We start from the raw sequence: 21,646 nt of genomic DNA on the forward strand, positions 1-21,646 counted from the left end.
CAAGAAATCACTTGTTAGACAGCCACCTAGTGTTAAGTTCCACTCTAGTTACCACAAAAGCCACAGGTGCAAAGGTTTGAGAGAAAATTAAGGACAAAACCCCCAAATCCTTAACTCTGAAGACTGGCAAATACATTACAAAATAATCTTTGTGAGCCAGCTGCTATTCAGTGATATAGTTTGTGAAGTTTTATTGTAGACTTCAGATCTTCACACAGATAAAAGTTCATGTTGGCAAAACATTTTTTTCCTAGCTGTAGGAAAACACTTTTAGCCTTCAAACATAAATTTGCAATTGTATGTGGCTGTTTTTCCAAAAGCCTTCCCTCTGACGCCAAGACCCCTCCTGTGCCCACATGTCCTTCCATAAACTAACTCACCCTGCAAACAAGGGTCCAGGGTCCACGCAGGTTAAGGACAGCACACAGCTCTAAGCATACAGTGCAAAAGCCAGCTCCAAAGATTAAAGAACTTGTTAGCCTTTCCTTCTCTAGACTGCCAGAGTGAGATGAATTTAAATTCATTAAGTGAATTTCCCAGATCAGCAAAGGACAAAGCACACTCCTCCAGCTCTGCTGTAAATGGAGAGAAGCACAGCTCCCACTCAGTGCCGCCTCAGGCAGACCCCACCACCACACCTATGGGATTATGCACACGCAATGGCCCGGGTGGCAAACATACATATCACCATACTGAAGATGACATCAGGCCGCTTCTGTCCCTCCTGTGAGTAACAGTGTCCAGGGTCTATCTGAATATTGTCGAACATATGACCTGGCAAGTACCTCCTCAGAGACAATGATGCTCTAGAAGAGGTCTGCCCCCAGGAGGGTTTGGCCTTACTGCCTGGATCACAGATTCTCCAAAGGTTTCAGAAACACGCATCAGAAATGCTCTTGCTGCAGCCCTCCAAAAACATCCGTATGAGGCTGATGGCCCTCCCCAAGGTCCTCCACCTCCTGGTCAGAGCTGCTGTCCCTATAGCCATTCCTCCTTACGCCCTGCAGCACTGCCACTGCTCGCTTTCTGTTGCCCCCATAACAAACGAACTGCAGTGTGGAGAGACAAGCTTCCCATTCTCCAAACCATCACGGCACCATGTCCTAGCTAGCAGCACAACTGCACTATCTTCAAATACTCTGAAGATGCCGCAAACAAGCACGCCCTAAAACATCCTACTGGTACACAAAAAGAGACAGAGGGTAGTCTCTCCTCTGGGAAGACACAGGTTGGCTGTCCCAATGGAGTGGCACTGAGATGGGAAATGCCTTGGGGAAGTCCATCTGAACACTGCTGGTAATTCGACAGATGGCTCCAGTTGAGGGAAGACATCATTTAGGCAACAGGGATGGGACCAGTTCACAAGTCTCCTGCCCTCTTATCTCATGTTCCACCACTGCATGATCCTGGCACACTGTCACAATCTCCTAGAAGAACTCCCTACTACTTTCTATCACTTCCACCCTCCCAAGTTTTTTAACTGCTCTTTTGGTTGCATCAGCACAAATACTTGCATGAGCACTCTTCAGGCCAGCTAAATACATGACAATGCTTTTGCTTTTTTAGACAGTTTTTTGTAACGTCCAGAGCATTAATCCAAGGAGGGCTACAAAACGGCTGAGCTGAAGAAGCAATCATCTGTAGGGGATGGGACAGACAGCATTTGAAGACTTCTTAAATGTGGCTGGCTGCCAACAGAACAACAGTTTCAGTTTCACATGAAGGCGAGTCTTTAAAACTTATATATGAGTTTGCCCCAAACGTGAGTTATACCATGAACTGTCATGACTGGCTTCCTATGCTGCAACATCAATCACACCAATCAGGTCTGCATACCAAAATGGATGTCATGTGCAACGCCCAACCACCAGGCGATTTAATCAGAGGAAAACGTTAAGAGAAATAGATTAAGGACTCAATCCACCTTTGTGGGGCAGCAAGCACTGCAGACAATACTCTAGGCCATATCTACAATATTCTGTCTTCACAAAGAGTGGTATCAAAATTTTCTTCTTTCCACAAAGGGGACATGGCCGTCCCTACAAGTTTTTTTCCCTTAGGACTCCCCTTTTCCATGTAATCTGGTGGTGATGTGCACAGATCACAGCACTGCGGCTCTGTTATCCACCAGACAATGTTTTCTCCTAGCTTATAACCTCTTTGGAGCAGGGTTCCATTTTTTTTTTTTTTAATTCTGTGTCTATACAGCATCTAACAAAAGGATTTCTGGCTGATATTTGAAGTGGTTTGGTGGCACTGAGCGGTACTGGACCACACAGTTCACCTTAACTTAGCACATCTGCAGTGTAGGACCCTTCGGTGCATGCCTGAAACATTGTGGGTAGAATCTGGAAAACGAGATTTCACAGAATATGGGGTTTTTTTTCAGTTCAGATTAGCTTTAGCTGGAGTTTCAACAGGGAACTCCACAAAACTTTTGAAGCCCAGCCTGAAAAAGCTAAAGAGTTGTCCCTGCACTGTTACCTCCAATTATAAGCTGAGCCTGATCATTGCTATATCCAGTACTTAAAACTCAAAAGTACTACCTGGCCCATCCCCAGGGGCTGCGAGGGGCATTAAGTCTTCCCTGCCACCCCAATTATCAGCCACTCATCCAGTGGGCATTGGTCCACTCCTGGTGCTATCAAACAATTCAGGCCAAGTCAAGGATTTCCAAATCTGGCTACTTCGGATCATAACAACCGAACAAACCTCTCACTGCAGCAGACACAAGCTCTAAAGAACAGCCACTGCAATGTTTTGCTCTGAGTAACTATTTTAGACACAGAAACTGAGTATTTTTATTTTAAGAGAATACTAGTAATAAAATAAAAGGCTGGGAACACTGTATCTTGATTCCCTTCAGCTCTCCATATTCTGCATACTTAAACCACTGTTTCTCTGCCTCTTGTAAGTCATTTGTTACTGTACCGTTACACAATAACTCACCTTTTGCAACTCATTTGACAATGAGGCAAATTTAACTTGCAGCAAAATTGAAGGCTGAATTACTAAACAGACATTCAGAAAAGTAGAGGAAAGCTACACTGAGATAATTAGCCAGCTCAGACTGATGCATAACTCATCCAACATTTAGCATCTTTCAAAGACTGTCAGGTACAAGTTTATTTCTACTGAAAGAAGAACCCTTAATGAAAGGAACATTAACTTAAATACCAAAATCCTACAAACACGTCTGCTGCCCTGTATATTCTCCTTCCCATGCACAACATAAGCACAAGCCACTGAAAATGTCTATTTTCCTTTGTACCTCTTCCAAACCTTTCAAAACTTTCTAAGAGTGAAGTAGCTTTATCTCCTCATCAAGTCTTCCTTATTTATAGAGACAAGGAAGCTTGCTGTCTCTCTCTCAAAGTGTTTATTTTCTTTACATGTTTCACAAAACTAAGAATGCCACTATCTACCTGGATTTTTGTTTAACTAACTTGCATGACTCTGAATCAGTTATTTTTTTACCTCTCTTTGGGGAAGGAGTGGTTGGTGGCAGAAGAATGTTCACCATACTTAAAAGTTTTGATTTAAAATACACACAGAAACCCAGAATTATGTAGCTGGAACACTACTTGATTGATTCACCTAATTTGTTCGTATCTGACTGACTTACAAACAAACATTTTTCTTGATTGAAGGATAAATTAACAAAACCCACCTCCTACAAGATAGCAATTGAAAAGATTTTTGCAATTGATGCAAAGTCAGAAACATTCTCTTTTTAAACAGGCAATTCATTTGAAAATTCCTAGAAAAAACACTTGCCTATTGCATCTGCTGCTGCTGCCAGACTCTTGGCCTGCAGGGGAACTCTGCACAATGAGAACCCTCTGAACCAGCACTTCTCTAGAGGGTCTGGAAAAAAAGGGACAGGTATCTGCACAGCAGATAGCCTATTTCTTCATGCCTCCTTCAAGTACTCCACTAGCAAAAAGCAGAACTACATAAGCCCATTCCCATGGAGCACACAATGGTTTTGTTATACTGGACATAAATACAGCAGAAATAAGGGAACTGGTACATCTGCAATTATTTTTCCATTTTGTGTTTCTTCAGGCCAAGATTTAGTCCCTTTGGAAGACAGGCTTCAGCCAAATACCTCAAGAGACGTGCTGGAAACTAGCAATCCTTTCTCCTGTACATGCCTATTAAAAGCTTATGCCTCTTCCCAAGTATTTGCACATCACCAGGGTCTTCATCTCTGAAAACAGCTGCTACTGTAACACAAAAACCAAACAAAAAATTTCACCACTGCATCTATAAATTTATAAGTAAGTAATACAGTATGCACTGCCAGGGAAGCTAGAGGTTTTAAGGTGAATGCTCAGAATACCTCCAACAGACACTCAATGTATGCAAGTTAGTATCTTTCCAGACTTCTAGTCGCTCTAAAATTGCAATAACATGGATCTTGAAAGGCCCTACTACAGTTCAGGGGCACTTTCTATGCCAGAGAAAGGAAACCTGCACTAAGTACCAGCAGCAGCAAACACAGGCATGGCAGAGCGTGCAGGCCTCAAGACTGCCAAGAGCACCAGGCGTAATGATGCACATTAAGACTGAGAGACTGCAATACCCGAGTGGTCCCAGCCCAAAAATGATCAGGTGAAAAACATGCAAACAGCGTTTCACCATGGATATTGAGGTTCAAGACACATTAGGCTTACTTTCCAGAAACGCTCCGCTGCCAGTTAGATGCAGATGTGTTGTACGTAGCAATACCTAAGATCAGGTCTAACAGCTTCTCTGAGATTACTTTAGACTACTTCAAATTTACTCTTTCTGTCCAAATCCCCTGGTTATAGATGGCAAGTACCCAACGAACCTACCTAACCAAACCCTGCTTCCACAGAATATAACAGAAGCGTTACTTTTTGCTAAACACTGCATTTTCCTAGGGTTAGGGGAATTTATTTAGCTTTCTTACAGGATGCGTACGTTTAGTAGCAGCAGGAATAATAAGCAAACTAGAAGACGCAACACCGGCTCACCTATACTCGGGCCTTGCCATCTAAGTAAAACCTGACAAGTGCACGAAAGCCTTTTTCTTTGGGGTCTGCCGAATCCTCCAGCTTTGGCTGGACAACCGTGCACCCCCACTTTTGTGTTACCCGACACACGGGCCAACGTATTTCGGTCTCGGCAGCCGGGACCCGCGGGCACCGCGGCACTGAGGCAGCTCCCGCCGCTGCGGGGCCGGTGCTGCGCGGTGCCGCCCCGCTGGGCTTCTGGGGGGCACTGGCAGTATTCTGCCTTCCCCTGAAGGCTTGTAATGCTACCTTCATTTTAATACCTCCCACAGCTGCCAGCCAGGCAGAAGCGCGCTCTGACTGCAGGGCTGCGGCAGCGCTTCAGGGTGTCTTCAAACCTGCTTCGTCCCGGCAGAGCCGGAGCCAAGGCCAGCACTGCCCCGCTCCCCTGGCCGGCGGGGCTGGGACCCCCCGGCCCGCCAGCCACGCCGCTTTCCTTCCCCATCGCGGCCATCCCGAAGGCTACAACCCCCCGCGGCTCCCACAGACCTTCCCCGCCCAAGGGAGCCCAGGCCCGGCCCGCGGGCGCACGGCGGGAAGGGCGGGCGGGCGGCCCCGCGGTACATACGCGGAGACTATCTTGCCGCTGAGGATCTCGGCGGGAGCCATGGCGAGGGCGGGCTGGCAGCGGCCGAACGCGGTGGGGCTCCTGGCGCGTCTGCGGGACGTGCCGCCCCCCCAGCTGCCCTACTCCGCGCCCCACGTGGCCCCAAACTTTCGGCGCCCACCGGCCGCACCGCGCAAGCGCTGCCCCCGCCCCGCGCCGCGGAGGGAGGCGAAGGGCGCGCACCGAGGGGCACGGCACGGTCGTCTCCTTCCGCCGCCCTGAGGAGCTCGGCACCCGGCCGCGGCTTGGGCTGAGCGGCGCGGCGAAATGGCCGCCAAAACGCTCAGAGGTGCCGCTGCCAGCTCCGGCCTCGGCCTCCCCTGGTGCCCTGCGCTGGGGGGAGCGGGCCTGGGCCGCAGGGCGGCTGGCAGGCTGGCAGGGCGAAAGCTGCCGCCGGGGTGGGGGGCTGAGGGGGGCGGGCTGGTGTCCAGCGCTGGGCTCCTGGCAGTAGGCTCTGCATAGCCAGTTCTCGGCCGTATCTTTTAGAAAATAGCAACTCTGCGTAAGAGTAATCCATGTGTTTCATGCCCTGGTGTTGTAGTACTGTGGTACTCCTGTGTAACTCTTGAGAGGTTAGGCTAAAAGCAGTTCTTACTCTAAGGGGTTTCACCACATTAGGCCAGCATCAAGCACCAAACCACTGGCTAGCCAGTGAAGAAAGAGGGCAATGAAGAAGAGGGCAGGACTGTGGCCTAACGTTCACAGGAGGTGGCAAGAGTGAGAAACAAGTTCCTAACGGTGGCTTCCAAGGGATGTACTTGAGGTAAGTAATCCCATTAGGACTGGTGGAGGCGCAACCTCTTGTTAGATCTGTGCAGCTGACCATGTGTAGTGTTATCTACATAAGCAAGGCTTCTCCTTACTCTGCAGGCCAGCACAGGCATTTTAGGATGTTGCTTAGCGAGTCAGTTCTCAGTGGTTTTCCTCACCCATACGGCAAAGAAGTGATTGGGGCCCAGCCAGAGCTGAGGTGGGGAAAAGCAGTTAAATGTCACCAAGGCAGATTTGGTCAGGCAAGATAATGCCATGACACAGAGAACTTAAGGAACTCATCAGTGTTCCCTGCTAATATCTAGGACACAGTTAAAGAACAGGTCCACAACTCAAGAAACTGACATTTAAAAGGTCAGGACAGGGACCTGGCAAATAGGGATTGATGATGGGTTGGGCCCATGTTGTTGGGTTGCCGTTGAGGGCTAGTAACCCGTTCCTGTGCCCACAGTAAAGCCATACTTTGTTTTGGGACCTGGCCATGTCTGCTACACATGGTGTAAGTACCGCAAAGAAAGAGGATAACCTCACTGTGAGTTAAGAAGCTATGGAGAATAGAGGTTGGATGCTAAACCAGCAGTGTTCCTGCTGAGAATTTGAGACTGAAAAGGCCCACGTGAAATGCTTTCACACAGATTTTTACTTTGCATAGAATGCATAGGTTTGAAAAAATAAAGAGCCTATTCCAAAGAGTTTGCTGTGAAAGCGTTAAATCCTGCCACTCCATAATGTACTTGGTTCCAAAAGGGGTTTGGGGAACCATCAGATTTTGAGATGGGAGAAGTGCAGGCCTCTCAGCTTCCACCTAGGGCACAGAACTATGAGGATGGAAATATATGGGTCCTTCTGTTTCAGAAGCTTTATGGTTGCTTCTCTGGTATTCTAGAAGGGGAATATAAACCATATATAGTTAAAAACTTATCTGAAGATAAGGCTTTTCTTCTTTGAATTTCCGTTCATAGCCTAACAAGTGACATCTTTTCTGCTTTCTTTTCTATTGAGGGGAGAGTCTGGTACCTTGACTTGATTAAACTACCTTAAATTAACATGTTGTAATTGTAGGATTAAGGGTCAGAAATTTCTCTTTAAAAGTGACCTGGAAAAGACAGAAAATTTGGCATTTAGGGCTTTTATATGCTAAATAGAAAAAGCTAGAAAGAACGTCTTTTTATCTTCTTTCATTATGTATTCCTTGTATTTCTTGGAATGCTCCAACAGGCACTTGCAGTGTTATACAATCAAACCTGAGTTTACACATTTAACTGGGAGAGGGATTTTTCTAGGTTATAATTCTGTGCTTTATTTGTTTCTTCTTTGCCTTTATCTGTACCCTGGGGGGGCGGGGGGAAACCCCGTGTTTAAAAAAATATGCAAAAGATGGACTCCTTCAGTTAAGGACAGGACAAGGTCACAAAAACAACTTTTGCCAAAAAAAGATTTGACACTCAGGATGGTAGTGTAAAAATACCAGGAAATGAAAAAAAAAAAGCAAGCCACCTATTTAAAATATTCAGATGAGCCTTATTTGCAGAGCGAGCAGAAGCTGTTGCCATCAGGAGCTGTGGATTCCTACCCAGAGTTGCTAACTTGCATGATTTGCCTGCGTGTGTGAGCATTAACATCGTATGTTGCTTTTCTTAAGGCCCCAGCTCCTGAAAAAAGATGTCTCATGATGACAGATACAGCTTTGAAGATGACCTGAATTTATTGTAGAGTCTAAAAAATTGGAAAGGAAGTAAAAATAATTCTAAACAACTTATTTCATTATTGTTGAGCCAGAGTCTCATTTTTGGGGACAGGCTCATGAATTTTAAATTATTATGCCAGAAAATCAGACTAGCTAACCTCCTTTTCCTGTAGCGTCAAGTTCTTTTGTATTTCTGATTTGTCTCATGTGGCAGTCAAGTACTAAAGCTGAGATTGTTACTTATGCCTTTATGTAAGAACATGTTCTTTAACATTTATTCTTAATTGTCATCCTGAGGTTGAAATACTGAAAATGGGGTGGGAAAGGAACAGAAAAGGGATTATGTGGTGAGAAATGGCTGACAGACCCTTTTGTTCAGTTCATATCAGAGCCTAATCCAGCCCCAAAATGCAGTAAAAAAGTTAAAAGCTACTATTCACATATAGGAAATCTCAAAGGAACACAGTGGTAAAGGAGAAAAATGTTTACAAAGTTTGCAGCAATGATCAATGTTTTATGCTTCCAGTACAATTCTTTTGATCATATTAATGCAAAAGAATGAGGAAAAAAACCCCTAATACCATGATAAGAACAGACAGAACATAGTCTTTTTTGTACCAAAGCAAACTTATTTTCTAATGGATCAGTTACTTCAGGATGGGCTGAAGCCTCAGAGTAAGAGAGATCTCTCTGCTCCTGAGTATTGCCCCAGAACAGTTGTTCTGCCTCACTCACCTCCCTGCCAGGCATCCCTGGGTTTGATTTGGCAGCTCCCACAGTTTGATTGTTTACCTTTGCATCCACCCCCTCTTACCCAACATGTCAAAAGTCATGGAGGTTACTCTTTAAAAAAGCCACGAAGGCTGCAAAATGCATGCCAGAAAGACTTTCATTGTTGTTGGTGAGCCAATGGCTGTGCCTCTGATAGCACAGGGCCCCAAAATCTGGAATTTGTTATGAGAAACTGAATCATCAAACTAAGGAGAAACATTAGGCTTTGTTTCACCCCAGAGTGGGACAGTTAGGATAGGACATTGTCTCCAGTTAAGGAGGAGGAACATAAAAGTAAGATTAGCTTAAACCTTGGTCAGAAAAGAGATTTTGAGAAAGCCTGTTTGTGGGAGCATGTCAGAAAAACGGTATTAGACTGATTCTTCAAAGGCTTACAGGGAACCTTTCCTGCTTAGAGAAATGTCCTGCTGAACAAAGCAGGACTGGTTAAGTGAATGTGGTTGCTCTAGAATGTACCTTACCTACCGTGATGGAGAATGCAACTTTGTAATGGGGTAACAGTGACACATTTAAATACATGCTATTGGTGAACTCTCCCTTTGATGAGAAGATGACTGAATTTTGATGTAAGGCTTGAGGTTGACCTCAGTGTACATGCTTTGAAATAGCCCTTATAGCTAAGCTGTGTTAATGTAATAGTCAATAGCATGAGCTAACATTTGTTCCGTCATAAAGTGTCTCCCAAGTGTAGTTAACCCCTAATCTGTGTAGCTGTCTTGTGTGCCCTATTCATTTTAGACATGTCACAGAAATAACAAGTTGGTGATGCAGCGGGCTGTTGCATAGTCACTGCAGATGTATCTGTCCTGGGTTAAGATTGTATTTGCTCTCTGACCTTCTCCTCAGGGTTCCTGGTCCAGTGCCTGAACTAGCAGAAGAGGGACTTGGAGTGCTCCTCATCCATTTCAGTGCAAAGGCAGACAGGTTAATCAAATCGCTTCTGAGAGCAGTTTTGACTACAATGAACTAATTTTCTATAAAGCAAGTGAAGGGTACTTTCATCACAGGTTTTTCTGGCAGGGAGGTAAAGCTGGTTGTGTCCAACAGAGTGGCGGTAACAAGCAGGCCTCTGAAGTGCTTTTCTGACCCCTGTCTCAAGCTTGCCATTCACTTGCCTACTGTGCAGGGGGTTTGTGTTGACCATGGTTTATCTATCACTCTAAGGACAGCAACAACCAGCTCAGACTATCTCCAGACTTCTACTTGCATTACTGTGCCAGTGACACAAAATGCATACTTGAGTGCATTTTCCATTGGCTGCTTTTCTTGTTGCTCTTTTAGCTAACTTGCTTTAGGTACGTCACCTTACCTTCACTCAGAAATCTTCCGACACTTCTCATTGACCTCCTAGGGATCCTGCAGAAAAAAGATGTCTTGTTAACAGCTTGAAGAATTTTGTGTCACGCTTGATTCCACTGTAAACAGTGCAAGAGTGAATGATAATTATGGGCCCCAGGTTGTCCTGACTCTTTGATGTTAAGAGATAATTCAGAGCAAAGAAACCGTTTTCTAAGTAGTCCTCTCTCTCACATAATAACCATTCCTAATACTTCTACAGCATGTTGTGGCACTCCCTGCAATAAAACAACAGCCTAATCCACTCTCCCAGCATGCTTGTGAGTAGTGTATTGCCCCATTTTCCAGATAAGGTAGCTGAGAAAGGATTAATTGATTGCCTAAAGAAAAATACAGACATAAGCAGTGGAGCTATGATTAACTAGCTTGTCATTTCTACCTCCTCCTAATTCTCCTTGGCTAATAATTTTTAGTTAATGGCTTCTGGCTACATAGGACTTTCCCCCTTTTTTTCCAACTGCTAAATTTTACTAGAAGAATATAAAAAATATATTTCCAATTTTTCTATAGACATACCCATTATACCAGTTCCACCTTTCTAACTGCATAGGAAGTTGCACACGCTGACACCGGCAGAGATAGTCAGGGAGAAGGGTGAGTTTCAGGGCTGCAGGTAGGAGAATGTCCAGAAGACAGATTTTTTCCATTGCAGTTTAATCCACACAGCCTCTTGGATAATTCTCTGAGCCCAAGCAAGGATATCCTTGGCAGAGCAAGTTTGCGTCACTAGTTCTGTGCCGTCTCTGCAAGTACCTTCATAGGGTGCTCTCTCAACCAAGCAAATCCTTCTTTTGCAGTGTCCTGCAGAAACCAGAGGAGGATGAAAAGATCCTGTGAAGTCTATGGTAGGAGAAGTCCAAGGCTGGCATGAAACCAGACACAGACTACAATTCCAGCAAGTGGCGTATTTGGAGTTAAAAACAGGTAAATGGAGTTTTACAGTTCAGACTTGGGTGATACAGTCTTCATGCGTGTTTTAATGTCCAGTTTGGAATACTGAGCAGTGTTTGATGATGTATGCACACAGTTCATAATATGAAGCAGGCTTAAGAAGTTGTACCTTCAATGTGCTTTTACTGATGGCATTCCTGATTCCAATACGTTTATTTCTTTCTATGTAATTGTCTCTAGATCATAGGACTGTCTATACCAGATCAGACAGAAGGTTGTCCCGGCTCAGGATCATGGCTCTAATAGTGGCTAGCTGCAGATGTGTAAGGAAGACTGTAGGAATAGGGCAAAATAGGTTACATTCCTGGTCTCCAACCATTTACAGCTGAAAGAATTTCTAAGACAAACATGATAATGGAAGTGGGGGAGAAACAGGGTAAAGTTAGGTGCAAACAGAATGATTTGAAGCCACATGCCTCCTGTTCTCAGAGGTTCATGAGAGACACAGATAATTTCCTTATGATATATAAAATGTCTCAATTTTTCTCAACACACAGGATCTTTGTGTGCTTCCTCTTTAGCATAACACCTCTTGTCCATGTGAATCTGTTGGTTAGTTTTAATGGAAACAGTATTGATAAGGTACCTTCGCATACTATAGTGGAGGATTTTTTTCCTTTATTTGGTGTGTGCATATTTTTTTCTGTCTCTGAAACATGGATATATTTACCCACTGTGCTTCATAATCTCCCTCTTGGGGTTGTTCATAACTATACTTTGATTTCTTAGCATTAAAAATAAAAATCCGTATTTATCCCCCATTGCCCATGTTTGATGATTGGTGTTTGTAATTAGAAAGGAGGAGTAAATTGAAGGAGGAAGAAGCCTAACTTAACTGCTCTGGAAAAGCAGACATCTGTGATGTGCTGTTCATATGAGCACATGCCCACACATACATGAAACAAAAAAAAATTTCTTTCCTTGAAGGTCTCCTGATTTAAGTATTGGAGCTGATTTTCAGCTTCTTGTGAGCACAGCTTGAAAGGAGTTAAAAAGTGGTGATGCACAGACTATTTAAGTATCTCATTCTTTTTGACTCTGAGCAGTATGAACATATAAGCAAGCTCACTGTAAGCTTGTTCCACACTCATTTATATATGTACCTATATATTTGTGTGTATATTTCCCAGTTTATATGCCTTATATTACAAACCTTTGTATCCCAAAAGTTTGTCGGCTTCTAGTTGGAGCGATCACATTTCTGCCTTTTCCTTTTCCCTAGGAGCTGTGTGATTTGTCTGGTATTTAAAACAAGAACTGCTCCATTTATAAACGAGGCAGAGTCTGGTGGAGGCACCAGATTCAGGACACATTGCTAATGTTTGCCCTGAAGCTGTGCAGTGTGTCTGCTCCTGCATGCTCAGCTGCATCAGAGAAGAGCAGTAAATGAATTAACCTCACAAGTTGTGCAGAGCTCTAGTGTCTGTCCTGTGCATCTCTGGGAGAAAGATTTCTCAAAAGAACAGCAAGGCTTGTCATGTCTACTACTGTGAACTCTCTTTGAGCTTTCTGATTCATAAACCAGCTTGAGATCTGATGAGAAAATCTGTGCTGTGAAATGGTCTGTCCTTTGCTGCTATCTCTGAGAGCTTTAAATAACCCAGCAAGGCAGGATTTTTGTCCTATGACCTGTGTCAGCCGTAGGTGACAAAAAGCGCATTAAGGGCCCTTCTGGTCCCCTCCAGCCATCGTTCTGAAGCTAAGCGTTTTAGCATCTCTAGCCTGTGCACCCTGGTGCAGTTGCTGTGCTTGCACATGGAATAGTTTTGCTCTGCAGCCCCAATGCTTTGCAGTGCAAGCCATGATAAGCCTGTGCTGACAAACTGGGCCTAGGGAAGAGACAGTGACTGATGCTTGCCTGGACCACAGGAAGATTCAGAGCCTGTAGACTTGGTGTGGACCACGAAGATGCTGAATTCAGTAGGGTTGGCCTGTGATTCCTCTTAACAGCCTAGAAGCCTGGAGAAGAAAAAGAATAATCCTTCCAAGAGGAGCTGTGCCAAGCTGTGATGTTATTGGTGTCTCTTGTGCCTGCCACAGCAGTGTAAGGACCGGTAGGCAGATTCTGAAGGAGACTGAGTCTCAGTACGAGTCATACAGGGTCAGCAAAGAAGATGCTGTAGCAGCAAGTCAATAAGACATACAAAAGATTTGGCCCTAAGGCCTTTTTTGCATTATAACATTGATGCTAGTGTACGCATTGGCCCTCTAGGACAAGATAAGCAGTACAGTCAGAGCTGCTGCCACAGAAACACATTTGAGGCCTGAGTCTTCCTTCCCTTTTCCTTTGAGGATTCAGTAGCATTCCTGCAGCTTTGTGAAAGGATCTGGTGGATGGAACAAATACTTTCCACCTTCATGGGCAGTTTTTTATTCCTGGTTCCTTTCACTTTCTATCATTTTTACCAGTTACAGGATAATGGAGGTTTTGTGCTACGGGCAGCCCATGTGACTTTCGTAGAGTAGAATCATAGGACATCTCAGGTTGGAGGGGACCCGTAAGAATTGTCAAGCCCACCTCCCTGCCCCTCACAGGACTACCTAACACTAAATCACAGTGAACTCTGACAGGCTTGGTGCTGTGGGGAGCTTGTTCCTGTGACTAACCACCCTGAACTTTTTCCTAATGTCCATTGTGAACTTCCCCTGATGCAGCTTCATTCCATTCCCTTGTGTCCTATTGCTGGTCACCAGAGAGAGGAGATCAGCAGCTCCCCCTCTGTTGCCCACCTTGAGGAAGCTGTAGGCTGTGATGAGGTTACCCCTCAGCCTTCTCTTCTCCAAGCTGAACAAACCAAGTGACCTCAGCAGCCCCTTGTAAGTCTTGCTCTTGAGACCTTTTACCATTGTGGTTGCCCTTCTCTCAACACACTGTAATAGTTTATGTCCTTCTCCTATTGAGGTGCACAAAACTGCACACAATATTCGAAGTGAGCCAGCACCAGTGTGGTGTAGAGGGGGACAATCACCTCCCTTGACCAGCTTGCTAAGCTGTGCTTGATGCACCCCAGGACAAGGCTGGCCCTTTTGGCTACCAGGGCATGCTGTTGACTCATATTCAACATGCCATCAACCCAGATGCCCAGTTCTCTTTCCATGGGGCTGCTCCCCTGCCTGTGCCCTCCCAGTTTGTACGTATAACCAGGATTACCCTGTCCCAGGTGGAGATGTGTGTACAACTGTTGAGAAGCTGTTTTCCTGGCTGTCCTGGGATCTGAAGAGGGGTGCCTTGACATTTTAAGCAGAAACATTTTCACACAGGATTCCATGGCAATTTGGATTTTTTCTTTAAAGAAGTCTGATTTTGAGACAGTACACATGATGTCCTTCACTCGAGAAGGTGCCCTTCACCCAGGCATCGCAAGCGTGAGTGCTCATGACAGAGAAGCATTACAGCTTCACATGAGGGGTGATTTCTAAAGCCTGAAGACTTGTCTTGTATTCACTGATTGGAAAATAGTGACACATAGGCAAATAAATCAGTGAAATTTTTTTCAAAGAGAAGAGTGTAACAGTTCTTTAGTTACTGATCAGTATTCAGCTGTCTTCATGTATTCCAGGGAGAGGTTCAGATATCACCAGCTTACACACAGGCAAGAGAGGAGGAGCAATTATTTATTTTGGTTCCCCACCTTACTTTATGCTTTTGATCTGTTAACCTGGTATTGGTGATTGAAAGAGTCTGAACTCTGTATACCACAAATATACATATCAATGACAGCATGTATACACATAGACTTGCTCCCAGCTGGAACTAGGAGAACTTTGAATATGAAGGAAATAGTTTATGGAAAATCAGTAAATGTAAATTTTTGGTATGCTTTCAGGTGATGTTTTAAAGCAGATGTAAAACTAAGTGCTTGATGACATAAATATGAGCCTGTTCCCAAATTTGCTTATTAACAGTTTCTTATGAGAGGAGATTTCCTGGTTGAATATTCAGATTAATGGCAAGTTTATGGCAGTTCAATTTGAGATGTGGTTACTAGGTAGTGTTTCTGTACAGTGGGGATGCACAATGCATGCTAAGACTTAGGACTCCAAAGAAAATTTATTTTTCTTTAGCTCAGCCTTGGAAAAAATCAACATGCCAGAGTGCTGCACACAGCCTGTATCCACAGTGAGGCTAAATGCTCAGAAATGGCTTTGAATTCAAAGGATCAGGCCTTGAGGATGGAGAGAAAGAAAGAAACCTTTGCTGCTTCACCCATCTGTTGTTGTGGCCCTGCTGTGGGGTGGTTTGTGCTCCCATTTCACCTTCCCAGGTGTGGCTGCAGTATCAGGACTGTTCCACCTCTTGCTTTCTGTGGAGGTACACAGCTCTGCAGGAAGGAGTCCAGAATGTGTCAGATGGGACAGCAGTGGCTGTGTTTTTGTTGTTTGTGAAGTGTTGCGTTAAAGGGGATGGAGTAACTTAGCAGAAAATACCCTCCCCCCACCTTCCAACTCTGCTCACCGAGGTGGGAGGTTAGGTGTGGCTAGGTTTAAATTCTAAGTGATGTCCAATTTACCACTATCAGTCCAGTCACAATATATATATTAAACTACCACGGGTTCGGATACACTGATAACAGTCTGCACTGCCGGTCCAGTCATGCTCATGAGCTAGCATGGCCACACTTGAGGGGATGGTCACGTTCAATGAGAAACTGCAATGACCAGCTACTTACCAGTGCAGTTTTATTAGTGCAACAGATATACAGGTTTTTGGATCGCTGGTGATAGTGACTGTCTGCAAAGGGCACATGCAAATAAAATGTTAGAAAGTATAAAACCTGAGGAAAAGTTATAAACTATACAGCCTGGCTACAAATATTAAAAATGACTCTCTAGAGCAGGGGTCCTCAAACTGCGGCCCACGGGCCGGATATGGCCCCCCAGGGTCCTCAATCCGGCCCTCGGTATTTACAGAAACCCCCTGCCCCCCACCCTGCCAGGAGTTGTGGGGGGATACCCCACAGATGACTTCCTGCCACTTAATCCGCGTGCTGGCCCCCTGGTTAAAAAGTTTGAGGACCCCTGCTCTAGAGATATTTCTAAGTCTCCCGAAGAAGCACTGTGTTTGAGTCTCACCCAAGGCATCCCAAGTGGGGGAGAAGAAAGGCTCAGCTGATCCCAGGAGTCAGTCTCGGGTGGTATCTTCCCTTAACTTGTTCTCAGTGGTGTCTTCTCCCTGGTCCCCTCATTCATTCACTTTTTATACTCCTCTTACTCTCAGGTGGAGCTTGGGTGACCCTAGTCATACATTCCTTTATTATGATTGGTGCAAAGTTGTCTTGCTTTCATTTAAAGATACAGTTCATTCTAAATTTACTGCGCATGCTCCGCGAGTGGGGGATTCACTCTCTTTGGGGGGGCCATTTGAATAGGAGGTTGCGATCTCCCACTACCACAATTATTTTACCCTAGCATCCTTGAATTTTATCTTTTCAGCTGTTTGTTTTCTTTTAGCAGTTAGCACGTAATAGTCAGAAGGCTTTGAAGTGCTGAGCAGGCCTAGTTCCTGACCTCTTGCAGATAATGAGGCTTGTGCTTGGTCTTTGCCACAGTTGTTGGCCCAGCAACAGACATCATCTCATATATTTTACAGCCGTTGTGCAGCTTATTGGCTGTATGGTACCATCGTGTTCCCAGTCCTGCAGGGAGTACAGCAGAGCCTGGCCGCAGTGTCTGCACTCCGCTCCACCCTCCACTGCTCCTCCAGGATAGCAGGTTGTGTGGCTTTAGGGAACTGTGGTGATGGAGATTTCATGCATGCCAACCGTCCTGAAGGCGATAGCTGTATTTTACCCTAAAAAGCTTTCTGTAATACTATGCTTCTGTTAGGACCCAATTTTTTTTCTAAATCCCCCCCTCAAGGTGATTTTCCCACATGAAGGAATACTTTTCTAGTTTGGGAAAGCACTTTTTAATATATTTTGGGCAAAATACCTCTCAAGTAATTCTTGCCTTGCCAGATCCAAGTGCTGTTAGAATCAGTAAGGTTAATTCTATGGCTGTTAGTTCAGGAAATTTGTGTGTCAGGCATGTCTACATCCCTTTACCAGTGGACTTCTCTTCAGTTGTTGTTCATCATCATCACTGACATCAGCAAAATTAATGGTATTTTTAAGAGTGAAAGGGATAAAAAATAATAATTGATTATCCTATAAAAAGAAACCACCATCCTTATCCAGACCAAGGCCTTAGATTTTGTTGAAAAAGGATGCTGTCAATGGCATTATTAACATAAATATTTGTCCTGGTTTTGGCTCAAATAATTTTCTTCCTAGTAGCTGGTACAGTGCTGTAGTTTGGATTTAGTATGAGAATAATGTTGATCACACACTGATGTTTTAGTTGTTGCTAAGTCATGCTTACCTTAAGTCTAGGACTTTTCAGTTTCCCACGCTTTGCCAGTGAGCAGGGGCACGAGAAGCTGGGAGGGAGCAGAGCCAGGACAGCTGACCCGAACCAGCCAAAGGGATATTCCATACCATGGACCGTCACACTCAGTATATAAATGAGGGGGTCAGCTGGGGCCTGCTGATCACTGTGCAGGGACTGGCTGAGCATTGGTCAGTGCGGGGTGGGTAGCTGTATTGTGCATCACTCGTCTATCTTGGGTTTTATTCCTCTCTTTTGTTTTATCTCCCTTTTCATTAGTATTGTTATTACATTTTACTTTATTTCAGTTATTAAACTGTTCTTATTTCAACCCATAAGTTTTACCTTTTTCTGATTCTCCTCCCCATCCCACAGGGGGCTAGAGGGGAGTGAGTGAGAGGGCTGCGTGGTAGTTGGTTGCAGTTAAACCACGACAGGATGGGATAGGGGAGAGAATTGCAAGAGAAAAGTGAGAAAATTTGTGGGCTGAGATAGAGACAGTTTAATAGGTAAAGCAAAACCCCACACATAAGCAAAGCAAAACAAGGAATTCATTCACCACTTCCCATCAGCAGGCAGGTGTTCAGCCATCTCCAGGACAGCAGGGCTCCATCACACGTAATGGTTACTTGGGAAGACAAAATAACCCAACTCCAAACATCTTCCCCTTTCTTCTTCTTCCCCCAGCTTTATATTGCTAAGCGTAACGCCATACGGTATGGAATATCCCTTGAGGCAGTTGGGGTCAGCTGTCCTGGCTGTGTCTCTTCCCAGTTTCTTCTACACCCCCAGCCTGCTTGCTGGTTGGGTGGGGTGAGAAGGAGAAAAGGCCTTGACTCTGTCTAAGCACTACTCAGCAACAACTAAAACATCCCTGTATTATCCACAGTTTCCATCACAAATCCAAAACATAGCCCATACTAGCTACTCTGAAGAAGATTAACTCTACCGCAGCCAAACCCAGCACAATATTTCAATTGATTTTATATAAAGAACTTTTTATTTCCCCCAATAGCAGGGTGAAGCCTTTTAAATTCAGCATATGCAACTGTGTTACTGCTGTACATCCTGGCTGGATAACTGGGAGTAGGGGAAAGCTGTCTCTGTGCACCTGGCAGCAACCTCTCCTCTCCTGTGGCATTGCTGTCTCCCACAGCTGCAGATAAAGAACCATAAATTCAAGCCAAAAATTACTTTATGCTGGAATTGAGTTGACCAATCTGTCAAGAAACACAGGAAAATATATATTTTGGGTGCTTTTAAATTCTATACTTGCTGTGTCTCTTTCAGTTGATGTAAGTTGAATGCCAAGGTCCACTGTGCTGTAGCTTTCCCCCTTCGCTTCCAGGTGCCATTTGTAAGTGGACTCGTTTTTGCCTGAAAGAGAATACTGTGGCACATGTACTCATGATCCAGTTGTACAAACCAGATCTTTCTTTAGTTTAACGTCAATGTTTCTCATAGATAGACCTTACTGGAAAACTGAAGGAAACTAAGATACATGGTTTCTGAAGGTGAAACAGTGGGGTCTGGCAAGGTGGACAGGCACGTGTCATAGCTGGCACTGAGAGGGAAGGGAGGAGTGGTGGGCTCTGAGGGCAGCCTCTCAGGGGAACGGCTTTTTCTGTGGCTGCTGAAATGAAAACCACCATACGGTAGGTAACACAGATTCTCTTGCTGCATATGGGGAAGCTGTAGGATGGAACAGAGGTGTGAATCCTGAGAGGTCATAGGTCTGTGTGGTTGCAGGTGTGAGTCTGGGCATGGGGAGCTGCGTGTACACCAGCATTACCCTTGGCTTGTATCTCAGCAGTTACAGCTCCTTCCCCACCTTGCTGCACAGTGCGCAGCATTTCACATTCCCTTTTAAATGTAACAACTGATGCTGGTAGCTCTTAGTGTAATATTTATTGTATCTTATTCAAGTGGGATTGTTACAAGGGGATGAACATCCATCTTACTAGCTGAGTTGCTTACAAACACTTCCCTTTAGTCTCTGTGATCTGCCATTTTCAATTGCCCCAGCACTGCTCATGGAGCAGGAACAGCAGTTGGGATATAGAGCTTGGTTTTTGTCCTGGCTGTTTCCCACCAGTACCCCTCTTACAGATTATGCAGGCTTAGACTTGGAAGATTTATGTCATGTTGTAACAGAGGACTTCTATGAAGGAGCCTGTCCAAGTTATCTGCTTGCCATTGGCCTTATGACATCTCTTGAAGGCCCTGGGAAGCAGGGGATGGAGGACTCTGGTGGGCAGCTGGTGTTTGGTGTCCTGCCAAACAGCACTGCAGGGTAGATGGGGCAGAGCCTGTGCTGAGTATCTGGACAAGCTCAGACTTCCCTTCTAACTGTCCCAAATCTCACCACGACATAAACATGCTTCTGAGCTTGGACATGTAACCAGGCAGTTTGACTGAAAGATGAATTTGGGCTTAAAACTGAATAGGCTGGCTGACCTAGAGTGAGTCAACAGCGGTGCACAGGTCCATACCATACCTCCAAGCTCATGGTCTCTTGTGCCAATCGCTGCAGATGTAGCACACACAGTCAGGAAAAAGGTACCGTGTGTGACTGTGTTATTGTACTCATGGCAGCAAGATTTCCTGCAAAGAGACACCAGTTTTCTGTATTTGTGCAGCGGGATGCAGTCAAATATATGTATGTAATCTAACTGCGGACATCCTCATGGGTGGATCAGTGTTCCCAGTGGGCAAAGCCAGTGTTCAACCCATGGGTTCAAGGCATTAGGATGAGTGCCCCTCCTTCCTATCCAAATACATAATTTCTTGCACCTCTGCCTAACCTATTTCGGTCCTCCACATCTTGAGGTCCCAGTAACTGTGTAAAACGGGCATAACAAATGCATAAATTTCTTTATAGTCATTTTTGGATTGGAAGAACAAAAAGGCTGGAGGGAAATGGCCACTTTTGATATCCAGGCTTTGCTCCATCCTTGGAGCCAAGAAAGTTGTGGTGGGGGAAGAAAGAAGAAAATTCATACAAACTGGGAGACATTTAGGGAAAGCACTTTTTGCAGTGACACTTCAAAACGGAACCAAGAGAAAAAAGGAAGTATTTTTCCTCAGCTTTTGGGTTGCATTATACTAATTCTTGCAAAAGGTGACACTGAAGAGAACATGCCCTTCCGCTGACTCAGTGATGACTGTACTCTGGGTTAATGGTAGATTGAGGACAATCTGCTCTAATAACTGCCACCTTTGGCATTGGGCTTTCTTTAATCTAAAACGTAAGGTGTTTACAGCCTTGTTAGCTGGACTACTTTCCAGGTTTTCATGGGAACAGATCTCCCAGCTACCTACTACATGCTCCTTCATTAATCAGTCAGAATACTCAAGGCTGGGAGGACAAAAATACAATCGTGAACTGGTGCTGTTCCTGCAGTGACCCCTATAGCTGTGCTGTTGGTAAAGTCTGAAGGGGAGTGCCTTCATGTGTGAAGAAATTAGAAAATGTGGGCATGGTTCAAGTGTCGATGCCTCCTTGATACTTCCTAAGGAAGACAGGGTGAACTTGGGAGCTCTTAGCACTTCTTATGCAGAGTTGGCTGTTACATATTAGGAATTTGATTGCATTGATGGTCCCTTCAGAAACAGTGTATTGCCGAAAGCATGGATTGAGAGCATCTGAGACATTTCTGTCATCATCTAACAGTGGTCCCTGACCTTATTTTAGCAGGCTTTGCTAATGCCTTTTTGCTAATGCTAGCCCTGGCTGCTGGGTCCAGTTGTTCTCTCTGCTGTTGTGCCAATAGTTGAGGATGGAAGGAACCTCTTGAGAACATCTGGTCAAACGGTTCTACTCAAGTAGGGTCAGCTAGATCAGTTTGCTCAGGACCATGTCCAGTTGGGTTTTGAAGAGCCCCAAGGATGCAGAGTCCATAACCTCTCCGGGCAACCTATTTCAGTGTTTAGCCACCCTCACAGCTACCTTACTATTGTTGCTTTTTCCCCCTTATCGTAGCTGTTGCCCCCTTGAACTAATTCTTCGTGCTAGATTGTGCACTCTGTGCTCTGTTCATCTTTTAACACTTGCACATCTCCTTCCTGAGGCGC

General features: G+C 44.8%; 2 protein-coding genes across 2 annotated transcripts in view; one reads left to right on the plus strand and one right to left on the minus strand.

Annotated features, from left to right (window-relative positions):
* Positions 1-5,768, minus strand: part of MTHFD1 (methylenetetrahydrofolate dehydrogenase, cyclohydrolase and formyltetrahydrofolate synthetase 1) — a 42,770-nt gene extending 37,002 nt beyond the window's left edge. Inside the window, exon 1 of the mRNA XM_055716090.1 lies at positions 5,611-5,768. Within this exon, the coding sequence (XP_055572065.1) occupies positions 5,611-5,651 (41 nt within the window). The 5' untranslated portion in view covers positions 5,652-5,768. The remainder of the gene's footprint in view (positions 1-5,610) is intronic.
* Positions 5,769-6,077: 309 nt separating this feature from the next.
* The window catches only part of ESR2 (estrogen receptor 2), a 90,776-nt gene continuing 75,207 nt past the window's right edge, over positions 6,078-21,646 (plus strand). The window contains exons 1-2 of the mRNA XM_027802567.2: positions 6,078-6,412; positions 11,053-11,179. The gene's annotated coding sequence lies outside the window, so the exon portion shown is untranslated. The remainder of the gene's footprint in view (positions 6,413-11,052; positions 11,180-21,646) is intronic.

This window comes from Falco cherrug, chromosome 7 (assembly GCF_023634085.1).
Source record: "Falco cherrug isolate bFalChe1 chromosome 7, bFalChe1.pri, whole genome shotgun sequence".
Classification (NCBI taxonomy): Eukaryota; Metazoa; Chordata; class Aves; order Falconiformes; family Falconidae; genus Falco; species Falco cherrug.